Below are 18,302 nucleotides of genomic sequence, written 5' to 3'. Positions count from 1 at the left end.
GGTGTTCATTTTTATGAGACATATCTGGAGGGGCAAATTTGTCTTTGCTTTTAATCTGAACACACGGTCACTTCCCATTTTGTTAACTGGACTGTGAACAAAGCAGTGCACAGAAAAGGACTGAAGTCGTTTGTCATTACCAGCTGGCTACACTACAGTGCTCGAAAAAGTTCACCTCCACTCTCAGAGTGTAACATATTCTCTGTGTGTTTTCTTTCAGGAGCATCAGCGTGCTGCGGAGCCGCACAGCAGGCCGGGCGGAAGGCAGCTCTTTCCTCCAGCAGCGCGACTACGTCATCATCGTGTTCCTCGTTCTCCTTCAGGTCCTGATCAACTATGTCTTCAAGTAGCAGCCATACCCTGAAAGAGAGAGCGTGGTGCCCTCACACTCACACCCCCCCCCTCCTAACACGCTCGCACCACAGAGGGGGGACTTAGAGAGGTGAACTTTGACCTCCCATAACCACAAAAGTCTCCTCGAACTCTCTTCTTCTCTGTCCTTATTGAGTCCATCTACACACGTCCAGAAAAGTGGAGACTGACTCAGATAAGAGACTTTTTGAAACTTTATTTTTAACCAGTTCATTCCAAAAACTCTGGGGAGATCCACAGATTTCAAAGAGGAGACGAGCGGCGATAAGGAGGAAATGTGGGAGGTGTGATAAAGTCTCGACTGCCACTCCGGAGCTCACTGATTTGCCTTGACGTAAGAGGCAGAAACAGCAGCTGTTTTTAAAGCTGTTTGTTTGTTTTCTTTGATTCACATTTCACCTCAAACAACAGGGAACCTTTTAACACGGAGACGAGTGCTACGACTCAGATGGTAACAGACTTTTTAAAGAAAACCTTTAATTTTAATGTTTTTTTATGGTTTCGTTTCTTTGCTCTGTGTGTCCAGAGGTCTGCTCGGAACAAAAAGCGGCGATAAGGGAGATGGAAACAAAGTGGTCCAATCTATGTGACTTTTATTTTTTTATTATCTGATAACTTTCTTATTGGCTCGGGGTTTCCATGCGTGAAAATGAAAGAGGAAGACAATAACATAAGTGAAATATCAAAAGGAACAGAAGCTATAATTTCCGCTGTAAGTAAATCTGAAACTTTTGCAGTCGAGTGTTTCAAAGAGAAAACAGATGTCTGAAGCGTCATTGTAAACTGTAGGTAGCATGTACAGACAGAGGAGCCTTAGGACTTTAGCCCGATGTACAGTATTTTGTCTCAAGGCACAAATGCACTGGAAATGTTTGTGTTCTTTAAACAGTCATCATTTTGAGTTCCTGAAGTGGACACTGAGACACGTTCATGAAACATTAGAGGGACTCGTGCTGAGCTCAGAGACCGCTGCCCCGAGGTCAGGTGATGCGTTTTCATTCAAAGTCTGCAGAGCTTAGGGAACATACTGCCATCTACAGACCACAACTTAGAAAACATGGAAGATTACGTAATCACTTTTTCAGCTGAGAGTGAGATGAGGAGATGAATCTCATATACATCCATCTAATGCAGCAGGTAGCTGGTTTGCTCATCTTATATAAACACTGTGAACAGCCTGCATATCTAGAGCTCTCTGGTTAACACAGCTTCTGTGTTTGTCCACTTACTAGTTAATCTACGGTCTAAAGTGGACCATGGCTTACAAAACGAACACCACACTGCCATGAAGCTAGTGTTTGAGACAAAAAATAGTGACCTGCATTCATAAATCAGTTAGTAAGTCATTTACTAAACTTCTTTTTGCTACCAGTGGTGCTGCCCCCTGGTGGCAGTACGATAAACTGCAGGTTTAGAGCATTTCTACATTTTGAAACTTTGGGATAAGTCCACGTTTCTTAGACTAGCTCTTTAAAGTTGTTATGCTAAGCTAAGCTACCTGGCTACTGTCTTTGGTTTTACAGATACTCCCACAGACAGACAGAGTGCATCAATCTCCTGATCTGACTCGAGGCGAAGAAGTGATTCATTATTCCTGAATCAATCTCCAAATGTTAGTGTAAAATTTGTCAGCGATGAGATGTGCAGCCACAGAGTAACAGCGTCTACACGTGCTGCCTCACAGAAACATCTCCAAATTTAAAAACAGAGAACAAGCCATGAACGGGAACAAGCCTAAACACTCCCACCATCAGGGCTGATCAGAGTCAGCCATCACTTCCAGTGCTTTTGCGCCTCAGGTGTCCACCAGGAAACTAGAATAGAAACTTTAGTAAGCCACTAGCGGGAGGAGAATATAGACCTTTTCTAATTACTACTATCACCATAGTGAACCATTCCAAATGTACGCAAGTACCAGCCAAACTCAGTGTGTAGTATAGGAGACGGCCCTGTTCACTGTGTAAATAAACAACGGGCTGACTCGTTCCTCACTAAGAAATCTACAGCGATACAGACACTCCACGCTCTGTGCACAAGCCAGTCTTTACAATCTTGTGTGTCTTTCTGTCCACTGCTCTGTAGATACACATGGACAAAACTACAACATGTGAGCGGGGTACACCGTTAGACTTTCACACAAAGAAGTCGCTCTCAATCAGAAACAAAGGAAATGTCTGTCTTGGAAACGTTGTCAGTATGTTCTGATGTTCACGTTTGTTGCCTTCGTCTTTTGGAATGTGGATTCTTGAAGGTTTTACTCTCAGTCATATCTGGATATTAATATTAATTAGACTTAAAACAGAGCTTCAGCTCCATGGACTGTATCTAAGACTTGGGCCGAGCCTCTTTGACAAACCCAGAGTTTTAAAAACAATCTATCTGACACTTTGATTCAGGCAGCATGCCATCTTGTTTTTTAAGAGCCAAAAGAGACCATAGAGGGATAAACTAGTTACCTCTTCCTGTTTGAGAGGAGGCAGAAATGTATTTATGGCTTCTTTATAATGTTGCAGCCTCTTTAGGCATTCCCCGCTTCATTGTGTATTTAAAGAAGGTCCGACATGCTGCCTCCAAAAAGACCCCAAACTAGTGATTGAGCTCATACAATCAGAAGGACATTGTTTACTGAAAATAAAGAAGAAGAATAAAGCAGTGGGATCTGTTTTCTGTAGACTCAAACACCATGGTGGCTTTAGTTTTGATCCACTTCTTTCATACAGTCAGTCCTCCAGTGTCAGCAGACTTGTTTTTAAACTGAGTGTATCAAGGTTAAGTTGAAGGAAGCAAACCAGAACATCTGAACCACACGACTCAGAGAACTAAGAAACTTCTAATTGAGGCAATTAAGAAAAGAAAAAAAAGCTAACCACTCCAGGACCATCATCATGTCACGTCATGATGTCAGCCTTGTCGACGTTTACATATCTGATTGCCTCGCCGTCAGCAGACTGTTGAGCGATGAAATCTTTGTAGAGCTAACACCAGGTGTAAAGAGAGACTTGTAGCATGGTCAGGAGCCAGCTGTACCCCCTGTGAGTTACCCGGCTGGCCCGTGTGTATCTGAACGTGTATTTTTTGTGTACCCTCATTGCCTCGATTGCTCATCTTAAATCCAGATGTAAGAATGTGGAGAATTACGTATTAAACAGTGCCTTCTAGAGTCGGACTGAGGAGGGGGTAGATCGAGGGTTCAGGGGAGGTGAAGGGAGGTCAGCGGGGGCGAGATGTGGAGCGTGCAAACATAGCGGGAGACTTAAAGGGACGGTGTCGGTCTGTGAAGAGAGGTTGTATGAGGTAAAGCCGGTATACAGTAGTGGAGAAGCTTTGCCGTGTTTCTTCCTACTTAAGGAACTTAAAATTTCACACTTTAAAAAAGCATTGCATTTTAAGTTTTCAATATATTTAAGGATATTTTATCTGCTTCACCCGGACATAAACAGTCCTTTCCTTCTGCACTATGTATTCATCGGTACAGCAGCCCTCCTCCTGCAATGCATCAACCTGTAAGTCAGCTGTTTGAATCAGCAACTCTGTAATCAAGCTTCACTTTCATGAAGATACCACAGTTGGTGCATGCTCGTCTTTTTCAAGACTGTTAAATCATAAGAGATTTATAGTCACCACACAGGTAACACTGAATTCTGAGAAGATAAAATTACTATCTCAGCTCACAACTCCAAGTCTGCACAGATGGCTTTCTCTGGAGAAGATTAAAACAAACATCTGATAACAGAGAACTTTATTTATAGAGCACATTTCTTTTTACAAAGTGCTTCAAAACAACAAAAAAATACAGAAAGACAAAATTAAAGGACGCTTAAACCTGCACACAAAAGAGAGAGAGAACAAAAAATGCATGGGATGAGAGGACAGATGAAAGATGCAGGTGTTTAAAGGATGCCGAAAAAGCGATCCTGAAGATGAAAGTTTTAGAGAAGATTTAAAAGAAGGTAAAGATGAAGACGGACTTAATACGATCAACAGAGTCTTCAGGCTGAAACTTCAAAAGTTTGATCGTCTTTAAGAGCAAGCTGGGATCTAGAAACATCCAGCACAGATGCATCCACTGATCTGAGAGAACGCCACGGCACAGATCTGTGTTACGTTTTGAAGCAAGTCCTTTAAAGTTTAAAAGTAATCAATAAAATCTTAAGAATCAGAGTCCGTATTAACAAAATACAGCAATTCCTCGCCGTGTCTTGATTTGTGACTCCAGTGAATGCACTGAAATCTACTTTATGATGTTGACTTTTTGCACCAGAGTGGTCTTAAACCATGACTCAGAGATAAACAGCTTCAGACTGTTTCATCCAGAGATCTGTGCTGATTCTTTAAGTCTGAAATCACGCTCTGCCGGCTTTCAGATGTGGCTACCTGCCGACATCAGTCTGATCAGCTGCACCTGCATGCTTAGCTCCTAAGTGTTAGCTCAAACTTCAGGTACTCTGATGGTACTTTAATTTCCCCTCACACAAAGTTCAGATTACTTTTGACTCATCTGCTGTAGGTAACACACTTAGTATTGACAAAGTACCTCATACAACCTCTCTTCAAAAACCACAAACTGTCCCTTTAATGTGAGAAGGGAATGATCTGGATTATTATTGGGGGGTGTTTGACATGGTCGGGTCCCCTTGCGTCGGCGGCTGTAGTCACCGTAGTGTTTTTAGCAGACGTGCCATACGAAGCCTTAGAGACAAGTCTCCACAGCTCTCCCCCCGACCCGGCTCCCGCCTCCCCTTCTGAAGAGTCAACATAGCAGCTCACCTGTAGGTTTTTCCGGATGCTGAATCCTGCCACAGGAGGGAGAGAGAGGGGCGAGAGACCACCACTCCTCTGCATTGTTGTCCCCGTCCCTCTCTCGCTCTCTCACACACCAAATTCAGAGGGAAATAAACGTCTCTGCTGTGTGTTGTTGTTGCTGTTTGTGTAAAATACTTTTATTTATTCCTCTTTTGTATGTGGGTTCATGTTGTTTTTTCAGCTTTTAGCATCACTCTTCTTGTTTTTTCAGTTCTGATTTTAAAACAACACTCAGTTGGTTTTTACTACACTTAATGTCACACACCAAGCGACTGTCCTCAACTTGTGCACACCGTCAATGTCCCCTCCCTCCCCCCTTGGATTTTCCCTCCCCACACACCCCTTCATTTTTCCTACTCCAGTACCTGAATATATTTACTGTATCTCCTGGTTACTACAACTTCCTGGAAGTTTATGGTCACATGTAACATAACACAGAATAAAACAAATGACATCCCGGGGTCCTCTGTCTGTGTGTGTTCAGTCCTCTGCATGGAACATTTCAATCACTCTTCATCATAAAGTTTAAATTAACAGTCATAAAATAAGCAGGCATTACAGTTTGAGGTGAGGTAACTGCAGGAAGGTCAAAGCGAGTTTACATGGGAACTCTTCAGTCTGACAATTTAACAGAAATGAGGCAGAGTCTCAGAATGATGCCAGAGGAGAATCTGAATAACTTCAGAGAAAACAAATCAAGAAAAATAAATGAAAAAAGTTTGAGAACAAACCTCAGTGTGCATGAAGGAGAGGAATGGAAAAAGAGATTTGATATGTGTAAATCAAATTTTGAGTTTGCAGGATTTGTTTGTTTGCAGCTTATCATCAGTGAAAACGTTTTCAAAGATTTCTCATCTTTCATTCTACTTCCAAAACCATATGCTGCTCCTATCTGAAAAGCTCTGTGCTGACTAGATGAAAAACAAAGTCACTTTTTTTTATTCTCCTCTTTTGATCAGGTGGCAACCTCCAGCCACAAGAATTGAAGCCAATGAGGAAGTGTAATAAACTGCATGTTTACAGCCTGGTACAAAAACAAGTGTAGTCTGGATAGCTTATTTCTTGATCGGCACACACTGTACGGGGGGGACATTTTTTTCTAATGTGGCAATTTCAAAGATATTAAGATTACGAGTTTTCCATTATGAGAGGCACAGCTGACTTGATTGACAGGCGGGAACACTGTAGCTGTTGGCGAGGAGGCTCAAAGCCCGCCTCTTTTCATCACACTCATCAGAAGTTAGGTTGAGTTCAGCATTTCCAATATGGCTGCTGCTGACGATTAGCTTCAGAAACAGATGGGTGAGACTAGCATGCATTCACAGGTAATCATTTGAGCAACAGTAAACATGACTTTGGAAAATTATGCTGAAAGGTCTCTACAATAATTACTCTATCCTTCTGATGACATGTCATGTCTGCACCACTAGCTCCTTGTAATCAGGTTAATGTTATTAGAATATTAAAATCCAAAAGCTACCAGCTTTCTTTTGTCATTGATCGATACTCCAGAGCCTCTTCAGTGTTGATTGTAAAACATCTCGCTCACCTTTAGAGGGAGGTAGAGTCTTCTTCAAACTCAGCCCTCGTTACTCTGAGCTGATCTCACCTGTGACTGGTGTTACCTGAACCCTCTGTGTTTGTGTCTTCTCCTCTGAGCTATGTACCTCCACCCAGGTCGACCATCGTCTTCTGATGATCTCTCTGTGCTGTGAGGAGATTTAAGTCCTTCCAGGCTGGACTTTTTACATCCATGGATCACTCGTGCAGAACTTTTTGAATAGCCTGAGTGAAGCAGCAGTTACTGTGTGCAGCAACATGAGGTAAGAGAGCAGCTTGAGGTGATCACTGTCCCTCTTGGTTCAGTCTCACTTTACTCATCAAGTACTCAGTCAGAAGGAGAGGGAAACATTATGCAGATGACTAATAAGATAGAGGACACTCGGTCTGTGACATATTTGTTGGATCATCAAAAAATAAGTCATAATATAAACATTTAACTAGTTTTTAGCTACAGAGTACTGCATGGTTGTATTAAATAAGTAGAGCTAGCAGTTAAGATTAGTAACTCAGTAGGAAACTGTTCTAAGAGGTTAAAAAAAGTCAGAGTAGACAATCATTTCAAATCAGAAAAGTCTCCCCCTGCTGGTCAGTAGAGGTAACAGGTTTGAGACACTTCCTGTTTGGCATTGCTTTATGTTTCTGATTATGTATTTGCTCAATAAAAAAAAATACACACAAAAAGAGCAAAGATAAATAATATAATGTGCAGGAAGAGGCAGGAAACTCAGAGCTTATTTGAAGCCTCCATCCAAATATCAAAGTTCTAATATCAAGAGTTAATTTAAAAATACTAAATTGACACATAAACACAAAAAGTTGTTACTGAAAACAAAATAAATAAAATTAACAATTCATATAAATACAGTTATTACATCAACAGAATTCAAAAGAACAAAATATGAATATGATGTGTATGGACACATGTCTATGAGTATGTGGCTGAGCATAATGAGTATCATTGAATAACAGTGGTTAGAAGTTTTTTCAAGCATCCTTTATAACATTTTAAGACAAACAGTTTTTCGCCACATTGGAATAGATATTCCAGAATTTGCTGCCCCTGAAACGTATCGAGGATTGACTTCTGGTAAAACATTTTGGAGGATGAAGAAATAAAGTTTGACGAGTTAAGTTAGAGTGGACCTGTGAATTTAATTTGAATTAAGACTTGAAGAGATCAGGGATATTCCCTTCATGTTGTATTTTATACAAAGAAACACATATTTCAGAGATATTGATGTTATAGATATTAAGAAGCTGGAGTTTCTGAAACAAAGGAGCAGATTAAACGTGTGGCTTCGATCAAGTTTCCATCTTACCAAAACGTTTCTGAAGGAGCAACATTTTATGGAGAGTGGTAGGAATAGTACTAGCCCAAACTATATTACAATATAACAGATATGGACAAATGAGGCTGTACTAAAGAGTAAGAAGACGGTGGTAACGAGATGACTAATCCTTGTTATAATACCAAGAGATTTATTCGTTTTTCTGCTAACCCACTCAATTTGTTCTTTCCAACTCAGATTCTCATCAACAAATCTCTTTCAAAACTTAGAAGCTGAAAGGTCACACCGACTCTCCTTCAAAAAGTCATGGACTTTATTTTAATGATCACAATTAACTCTTCAAAATGAGATGATTTATTTTCCTGGGACAAAGTGAAACTCTTGAACTCTCTGCACATTTTTAATTTCATCATTTCTGAGAGTGGTGTCCAGGTGAGCCTGATCTGCTCCAGGCTGTGTAGACAGTAGTCTGAATCCGTCAGCAGGGCGATCCCCCTGTGTCATTTCCTCATCCCACGACTTTGACAAAGGTTGGCAGAGAAGAGCGGTCCTTCCTGTCCATCTCAGATAACAACCAAACATCTGATATCAACCTTCGCTCTGTCCCTTCCAGACTTTGCATCAACACTCTGCTGCTGCAGAGGTGGAGGAGGGAGAGAGGAGTTACTCTGAGGGAAGGAGGGAGAGAGGGGACAGGAGGGAGAGAGGAGTTACTCTGAGGGAAGGAAGGAGAGAGAGAACAGGAGGGAGAGAGGAGTTACTCTGAGGGAAGGAGGGAGAGAGAGAACAGGAGGGAGAGAGGAGTTACTCTGAGGGAAGGAAAGAGAGAGAGAACAGGAGGGAGAGAGGAGTTACTCTGAGGGAGAGAGGGAGAGAGAGAACAGGAGGGAGAAAGGAGTTACTCTGAGGGAAGGAGGGAGAGAGAGAACAGGAGGGAGAGAGGAGTTACTCTGAGGGAGAGAGGGAGAGAGAGAACAGGAGGGAGAGAAAAGGCAGAGCAGGAGGACGAATTACCAAAGGGATGAAGCAGTGAATTGTGACTTTTGAGTAGGGTGGTATGAATTCACACATATGAGAAATTATTATTGAATGATTATTATAATTTATCTTATCTTATTATTTATACAACGTTGTGCAATATTACCAAATATTATGCAAACATCTTTATTCTTTCTAAGTTCCCTATTTTGTCATGTTTACCTCTTTTTACCTGTGCTGTGCAGCATGTGTAACCTGCTTTACTTACCTTTTTGATTCTTTGCTGCTGTTGACAATGTAAATAAAATGTCCATCCATCCATCCGTTTTCTTCCTGCTTATCCGGGTTCGGGTCGCAGATGCAACAGTCCCAGCCGATTGACCCAGACATCCCTCTTCCCATCCCAGCTCCTCCTGGGGATTCCCAAGGCGACCCCAGATCTCTAGGGATATATAATCCCTCCAACGAGTTCTGGGTCTTCCCCGGGGCCTTCTCCCAATTGGACATGCCTGGAACAGCTCTAAAGGGAGGTGTCCGGGAGGCATCCTGATCAGATGCCCGAACCACCTCAGCTGACTCCTTTCAACGCTAAGGAGCAGCAGCTGTACTCCGAGCTTCTGAGCCTCTCTCTTAGGACTTGCCCAGCCACTCGTCACAAGAAACTCATTTCAGCCGCTTGTATCCGAGATCTTATTCTTTCGGTCAAGACCAAGCGGCAACCTCCAGTCTCAAAATATGGACACTTCCCATGCGGAAGTGTTAGAAACTGCAATACATTGAGCGTCCGCTTGAGGCTGGCTGCAGAAACACCGGAAACCACATACACACCAATTCAAAGAAGATGATCTTTGCAGCAGAAATAAACATGTTTACAGTCTGGTTCAAAAAACGGCTTGGCCCTACGCTCATTTCTCTATCAGCACACACTTACGGGGGTGAATTTCTTTCTAACGCAACGGTTCAGAAGATATTAAGATTACGAGTTTATCCCAAATGACTGACTTGACTGACAGGTGAGAACACATAGCTGTTGGCTAGGAGGCTCAAACCCGCCTCTTTACCTCACACTAACTTTGGTTGTGTTCCGCATTTCCAATATGGCTCCCACCGACGGTTGGCTTCAAAACAGCGCTCAGGAAAAGATGGGTGACATCACGGATACTACGTCCATTATTTATACAGTCTATGTTCATGACCCACAGCTCATGACCAGAGGTGAGGGTTGGAATGTGGACCGACTGGTAAATCAAAAGCTTTGCCGTCTGGCTCAGCTCTCTCTTCACCATGACGATCTGGTACAACGTCTGCATCACTGCTGACGCTGCACCAATCCGCCTGATGATCTCACACTCCATTTTACTCCGACTCGTGTATAAGACCCCGAGATACTTAAAGTCCCCCACTTGGGGCAAAGACTTGCTTACCACCGAGAGAGTCTTTGTGAAGAAATGTATCATATCTTATTTGCACAGTTAAAAATGTCTTCAAATACAATTAAAATTTTTAGAGCACAGAGAAAGATTGTGTTTAAAGTCATAGTGCAACATGTATCACACAGTTCATAAAGTGTCTTGCGGTTTTTGATCCCTCTGTGAGATCTGATCCACGTCCTCCATGTTTTTCATCTGTTTTTAATTTTGACATCAACGTCAGGAGATTTTATCGAAGTACAAACCGTTTAATAAAAAAGACAAAGTCTGGCATCAGCTGCTGAGCATTACCTCTCCTCACTCTCCTTCCCCTCCTCCTCCTCCTTCCCCTCCTTCATCCAAAAATTAAATTTGGTTCATCCTGATGCCGAATGGGCGGGATGTCACTGTTGCTAGGATACATCACCCTGATGGCTCGCTGCTTTCCTTCTAGGATGGAGAGGAACGAGGGAGAAGGAAATGAGAAAGGACACCGATAGAGGGATGGAGGATGTAAAGCAGCCGAGGGTACTAGGAATCAAGGATGTAAAGAAGGATGCTGGAACAAAAACAAAAGCTGAAGAGTTGAGGAGGGGAAGGAGGGAGGGGAGAAAAGAAAGGGAGGGAAAGATTTAAAGGAAGGAAGATAAGGGGAGGAAACAAGGTGTGAAGCAGAGAAGGAGGGATAGCAGAGTAGAGGACAAAGAAAGGAAAAGGGAAGAGGGTTGTGGTAAAAAAAGATGGAGGAGAGGAAGGGAAAGAAAGCAAAAGCTAAGTAAGGACAGAATAAGTGAGACACAAATCAGAAAGATGAAGAGATGAGAAGAAAGGGTCAGTGAGTTCAGGTACAGGTGAGGAAAGAGGAGAGAGAGAGGAGGAGCAAATAGTAAAGGAGAGTGACACACCACAGTGGATGATCCGGGAAACTCCTGGTGTTTGTTTATGATTATGTAACCTGCTCTCATCTCTGTTATGTCATCATCTGTTTCTCAGACTCCGCCCCCTTGGCATCATCTTGGCAACGGGCGTCGGACTGATGTATCCAGGCGTGACTCTTCAGCTGTGTTATTCAGCATCAGCAGCACGTTAGACATAAAGAGGTCAGTTCAATAAGCTGCATGCACAGACACAGAGAGGAGTGTGAGCAGAAACATGACATGGTTTCACATCACGAGGAAGAAATCTACGTCCGAGGCACATCAATATTTACATCCTTTATACTGTGCTTTCTCTTAGAAGCATGTGAGCCGTTACATAACAAGGTTGTGTCAAAACACTGATCTGCATTCAACGACACTTTACGTGAGGAGTCCCAGTTATCATGAGCAGAGGAACAAGGTTATTGAATTATGGAGAAGGCATGAAAAATAGAGCTGAAAGTGCAGTTAATGGGTTGCATAAGGTGATTGATTGTTCTGAGGTTAAGTTGTTATGTATCAGTGTGAATACATCTCTCCTTGAGAGCTACATTTAAAGACACTTTAGTGATCTGCTGTTATTAACCGACCCTCTTCCTAAACAACCAGCTATGTCCATACTTGTTTCATTCTTCAGTATATTTTTAGAGGACAGGGCCGAGGTTAGAGAAGGAAACTAGGAGAGAGAGTGGGTGGTGACATACAGTGAAAGGCCGCTCCCTTCAAGGACTGTAGCCTCTATACATGGGGCGTGCAATTTAACTACATGGCCAAACAGGCACCCTGAAATACTTGATTCTGATTGGTCAAAACCTGAACAGTAATGTTTCTTAACAGAAAATGCCAAATTAGGGACAACCTGATCACACACGTCACATCAAATCAATATGCAGAAAGGAGTCTGGCTCATGCCCCCTCTGCCTGTTGACACTGTGATGAAAACGTTACAATAGAATGTTCCGATTGATCAAAGCCAAATAAAAGCTGTGATTAATTCTAGAACCAAAATGTGACACAAGAGACAACCTGATCACACAGGTCCTATAGAAGCGGCAACCTCAGGCCACCAGAATTGAAGCCAATGCGAAAGTGTTAAATACTGCAGTTCCTCGAGTGTCCACTTGAGGCTGACTCCGGAAGTACCGGAAACCACATACACACCGATTCAAAAAAGACGATCTTTACAGCAGAAATAAACATGTTTACAGCCTCGTACAAAAGACGAGTGTAGTCTGGATACTGTACACTGTACAGGGGGAGAAGTTTTTCATAACGCTGCAATTTCGGAGATATTTAGATTACGAGTTTTCCAATGAGAGGCACAGCTGACTTGATTCACAGGCGGGAAAACTGTAGCTGTTGGCTAGGAGGCTCAAAGCCCGCCTCTTTACGTCACACTCCCTCAACAGAAGTTATGTTGAGTTCAACATTTCCAATATGGCTCCCGCCGACGATTGGCCTCAAAACAGTGCTTCAGAAACAGATGGGTAACGTCACAGATACTACGTCCATTATTTAGACAGTCTATGGTCATATCAACACAATGGGCAGAAAGTAGTTGGTCACATCCCCACTCTGCCTGTTGAAACTGTGGTAAAAACTTTAAAATAGAGCAGAATGGAATAGAGTGCTTCTGATTGATAAAAGTCCCAGAACAACTGTGATTAATTCTCAGCAAGACAATCAATGTCAGGAACAGGAACGGAACACAAAGAATAGGAAGCTTCTGTTTGGTCAAAACTCTATAACAAAAGTGATTTATTCTCAACATCAGAAGCGATGCTTGAAAAAGCCTGATCACACGTCACCTCAAATCATTCCACAGAAAGTTGTCCGTCTCATTCCGCCTCTGCCTGTTGACACTGTGGTAAAAACATTAGTGTGGTCTCAGGCTGGTCTTGAGAGTGGGGACATACTGACAGTTAGTGGGCACAGATGTGAGAGCAGCCTGAAGAGCTACTGGACCCCAACCATTTCTGATAGGGAAAAGAAGAGCAACATCCTGATCTCTATAAAGTTACTTACAGCAGAAGAGGCAATGCAGTTACCAGTGTGCAGTTTGTCAAGCACCATCCTCTTTTTAAGGAGCCAGAATGATGATATTTGGTGAGTGGGCGGAGGTGAGGAGCTCCAAGGGGGGCAGCAACCAATTAATTATTAACATAGAACTAGATTATGACTTCTGGAGCCACTGAAATAGACCTGAGACTAATCATTTAGACCATACCAATAAAAAACAAGAAGAGGGTTTTCTTCTCACAAACGTTTACACCACTGCATCTGCACTGACATGAAATCTTCTTCTTTTGCACTCTTCTGTCATGTTTCTTCTCTCCGTTTGGAGATTTGGTTCTATCCGTACTTCAAAGAGTATTTTTTCCAAGCGTATGAACGATACATTTGTGTGGAAACTAGAAAGCCGGATTCTCCAGCCTGACCAACAGAGGGTGTGTTACATCACCTGAACCCCTCTGCCCACTTTGGCAGCCATGTCTGGCTGCAGGCTTAAACGGGTTAACAGACATAACATGAGGTAATGTGCAGCGCTTGCAGTGCTTGCAGTGCAGCGGGGTTGGTGAGGTTGCAGTGGGTGCTGGCTCAGCGTTGTGTTTATCCCCCTGTGGAATCGACAGAGCATAAAAGAACTGCTGCAGCGAGCCGCTCTCATTCACAGACGGATTAGTGGAGCGTTTAGTCGTCGTTTTATTATGATTTTCTTTTCTTTTTCTCTGCCTGCCCTCCACAGCACAGACATGAACACTCTTATCGAGCGACCTGGCTGACTCTCAGGGCACTGCTGTCCATAAAGCCGGCTCTCTACTCTCCCTCCCTGCCTTCTCTCCTCCTCACAAACATCTGGGTCAGAGATAAGAGGAGTGTGACATGTAAAGGAGGGAAAATGCACCATGCAAGAGCAAAATCCAGAGTACAAACACCTCCTGTGAGGTGATTCTTTGGTTGATGTTATATACAGGTGTGTTGTAGACTTCAGGACAGGTGATTGTCTCAGTTTAATACTTCACAACATGCTAACAGCAGCTACAGTAATAGTTTGCAGAGAAACGTCTTCCCTCCTCTCTTCAGTCTAACATATGCCTCAGATGATGATAGGTTTCTCTGCCCTCGTCCAGGTTGGCAGAGCTGCAGCTATTTTTAGAAAGAGGAATTGCTTTGGGGAACCCCTATAAGTACAGCTGCCTGCCTCTCCGTCTTCCCCCTCTCTCTGAACACTGCACACACTCTCATACACACCTTGAATGCAGATTTGCTGCAGCTCAGGGTAACTCCTTCCCGGGTTTTCCTCACACTGTGCTGCATGTATATTTTTGTAGCCGGAGTCTTGTGCACATTTACATTTTCTCTAAAAAGCCCGAAGAATAGAACAAAAAGGAGAGCTGACAGCCGGCTCTACGGCTCCTACACACTCTTCAAACAATATGCATCTGCATGTGGAAATATATGCATCCCCTAAAGACCATCTGTTTGGAGGCAGCGCTGATTTTTATCCTGAATATGAGACATTTTTTGCAGAATGAGCTCAGAAGGCTGAATAGCTGTGTCTCTCTCAGAGATTAACTCTACCACAGGAGCTGCTGTGCTCTGACATTAACATCACCTGCTACACGATTTGTGTTTGAAATCAAAACAACCTCAGAACAATGCTCCAACAGTTTGTTAGAGAATCAATCACACATGCCAAACATGACAGGATCAACAAAGGAGGGCTTTTCATTTTCAGCATTGTGAGGGTTTCCTCGGTGCCAGACTGACAGAAATTAAAACATTGCTCCAAATGTGTCATTGAGATTGTTTGTTAAAACTTTGTGTCATGTCTCAGGTCTGCAGGTCTCTGGATTTAAAGTCATCTGAATGTTGAAGAACAGAAAGGTGAAGTCAATCTCAGTAAACCATCTGATCCACCATCCTGCCTTGTTACCATTTCAGTGACTTGCACAGTGCATTGATTCAAACAAGGTGGTGTTGTCCACAATCGAAAACTTCTGTGGTGCACTTACCAGACAGAATCCTGAGATGTCTTTGCCCTGATATTTTAAAGCATGACCCATATCCACACTTGATATTGTCTGGCCACAGTGTTGTAAAATGTCATATGTGGAGCACATCTGATCTCCAGAATGAGACCACTTTGATTCTATCAGAACAGGACTGCTGATGTATTTTGAATGCCACACACGTGACATTTCTGAGGTCAGTTCAGTGTTTGTATACTTCAGTGACAAAGAGTGATGATACAGTATGTTATGGATTTAGAACTACTGCAGCCAAATACTGAGTCCATTTATCTCAAGATATGGCATGGGGATATGAGAGAAGTTCTCTAAGTATATGTCCTGATATAAAGCACATCAATAAATCTTCATACATGATGTGGATATGATCCAGATTATTGCAGGAAGTTTGGGGTTTTGGTGCAGCGTCATCTTTCATCTTTGATTGATTTTACAAACTGAAAGTCAAAGGTGTGATGAGGTAATATTTAACCCCCTCCCACTTGATAGATGCTAGGATGACGGACTACTTTCTGTGTAGTGATTTGATATGATGTGTGTAATCAGGTTGTCTCAAGCATTGCTTCCGATGTTGAGAATGAATCACAGTTGTTCTGGAGTTTTGACCAATCACAGGCATTCTATTCTTTGTGTTCCATTTTGCTTTGATCTATTCTGTTTAATTCTAACATTTTTACCACTGTGTCAACAGGCAGAGGGGGAATCTAGCAGTGTCCCAATCCAGGGGCTGCAGCCTTCGAAGGCTGCATTTGAAGACCGATTGCGTCACATCGGCGCGTTGAAGGCTGTCCCAATTCGAAGGCATCTCCAGATGCGACCGACAAATCTGTCCTACTTTTCCACGGCTGCGAAGGACACATCCGGTGAATCCTTCACAACCTCACATATCCCAGCATTTATTGTGCGTGAATTCAGGATGACAAACAGGATGGCAGACGAGAAGGACACACCGGAGGATTTCACCTTTAAATGTGAGGATTTTGTTTAAACATGAATGAAACAGCTTGCGATACAGATTTTAAAAAGGAAAGAGGCATTTTTACTCAAAATACAAGATGTTACAAGTTACGTGATCTTAGTATTATTAATCAGATAGCTAACAGGAGCTACTACAACTATTGCAGTTTATAGCTTCAGTTGGATAAAGACACCCAAACTGTAAAACGTTAATAACGTTACAAGTTAAAACAAATAAGCTCTGTCTGGTTTGCATACAGTTCAATATCACCTAAATACAAAAAAAGATAGATTTCACAGGTAGCCTGAGCTGAATTATTATTATTTTTCCACATAGGTGTGTTTGTGAAGTGCATTGATTTGATGTGACGCTGTGATCAGGTTGTCCTTGACGTTGCTGTTGAGACGAATCACTATTGTTATGAGGTTTGGACCAATCAGAATCAAGCATTCATACATCCAGGTAATCAAATGAAAATATAATGTAACCATCGCAATCCTCTGGGCATCATTGCTATCATCACCACATGTCAGACAGTGCATTCAAAAGCTGTTAATGTATAAATCTGGGCGTACATTTTGTAATAATTTGATACTGTTATTGATCTGAAAAGAGATGATCAGTGTTTTTTTTTAGCTGTGACTCAGGTCTGTATGCATTAAACTACATCACCATCTTCTCCTCTTAATCCAGAAACATCACCAGACAAGCTCTCTGCATACACCGCCCCGCTCTGTATCATTAATAGACTCCCTGGCCCTGTCTCAGGTTTCCCTCACTTAGCTTAGCATTGCCATAAAAACAAAAGGCCAGATCATCAAGAGTACAGCGTGTTCAGATACAGTTTCACCCCTGCAGCAATTCTAACACAGTGAGGCAGGCCTTCCTTCACACCCACAGACGGGGTATTGTTTGTCTGGTTTGGTGACCTTTGACCCTTCATAGATGGTAGATTAAACAGAGATATTGTCAGGAGACTGTCACGTCTTGTGCTCTCGTTGTTTATTTTTGTTGTGTACAGCTCAAGATCAAAAGGATTCGTCTCTCAGTGCCTCTCTTCTGTTTCATTGTCCTGCGGTCGTCTCATCCAACTGTCTTTTCTTTGTTTCCTCCACACTGTAAACACGGACAGATTACAGATTTCATGTGGGTGTCTGTTGTCTGTTTCCTGTGAGATATACTCCAGCGTTACCAGCCAAGGACCCAATTAGAGTTTCTGAAATCTACCACCAAAACATTTCCAGAATAAAGCACACAGAGAGCTCCTCTGGAGGATTGTTCTGTAGTGTTTATCACACTCACAGTGATAGTAATATTAAAAATCAGCAGCTTTCATCCTTTAATTATACCTCTGTGATGATTACACTTCTAAACAAGCTGAATATCCTCACCAGTCCTTATTTTTACATGAACAAGGTGAGATTTATGAACTTGCTCACCTTGAAAATGTAACAGCAGCAGGAAGCAGGAAGATCCCCCCCAGCACAAATGACGTGTGCCTGAACTGCTTGGCCATGGCATGGGATACTTTTTTAAAGAATGCATTCATTTCTGACATTAACTGCACTGCAATTGCTGTGTTAAAGCTGACATCATTAGTTGTATTTCATAGACAAGGAGTTCCCAAACTTTTCAGCCCACAACCCCAAAAATATAGGTGCCAGCCCCCACTGTCCCTCAAAGTGATTTAATGTGGCTTCATTTAGCTGGTCTGCAGAAAATTAGCTTACCTATGTGAGCATGTGTCTGTGATTCCTGTGCCATTATGAATTAACCTACTGCTACTGATGCTTTTGATAATTAACTGTTCACTAACCCTAAACTTAGGAGTCATCTGGCAAAAAGAAAGGCAGAAAACTCATTACATTTTAAATTTTCATGGCTTTATTTAAATTTTAGCAACTATTTGTGTCGATATTTTTTACTATAAAGGGTAAAATGTGCTATATCTAGATAACTTAAAACAAACATTCTGGAAGACA

At 42.3% G+C, this 18,302-nt stretch overlaps 1 protein-coding gene and 1 long non-coding RNA gene across 12 annotated transcripts in view; both read left to right on the top strand.

Moving 5' to 3' along the window:
• Positions 1 to 5,636, top strand: part of osbpl8 (oxysterol binding protein-like 8) — a 140,720-nt gene extending 135,084 nt beyond the window's left edge. For all 11 annotated transcript variants that reach the window (XM_034673248.1, XM_034673253.1, XM_034673251.1 and 8 more), the window contains one exon: positions 221 to 5,636. In XM_034673248.1, the coding sequence (XP_034529139.1) occupies positions 221 to 350 (130 nt within the window). In that variant the 3' untranslated portion in view covers positions 351 to 5,636. The remainder of the gene's footprint in view (positions 1 to 220) is intronic.
• A 1,127-nt stretch (positions 5,637 to 6,763) lies between these two features.
• LOC117805410 lies at positions 6,764 to 17,553 on the top strand. Its single transcript, XR_004629422.1, has 3 exons — positions 6,764 to 6,998; positions 11,408 to 11,514; positions 16,054 to 17,553. It is a non-coding gene; the product is annotated as an uncharacterized LOC117805410 (long non-coding RNA).
• The last annotated feature ends 749 nt before the right edge of the window (positions 17,554 to 18,302 follow it).

Source organism: Notolabrus celidotus, chromosome 21 (genome assembly GCF_009762535.1).
Source record: "Notolabrus celidotus isolate fNotCel1 chromosome 21, fNotCel1.pri, whole genome shotgun sequence".
NCBI classification, from domain to species: Eukaryota; Metazoa; Chordata; class Actinopteri; order Labriformes; family Labridae; genus Notolabrus; species Notolabrus celidotus.
This window is presented reverse-complemented; position numbering and strand designations above follow the sequence as displayed.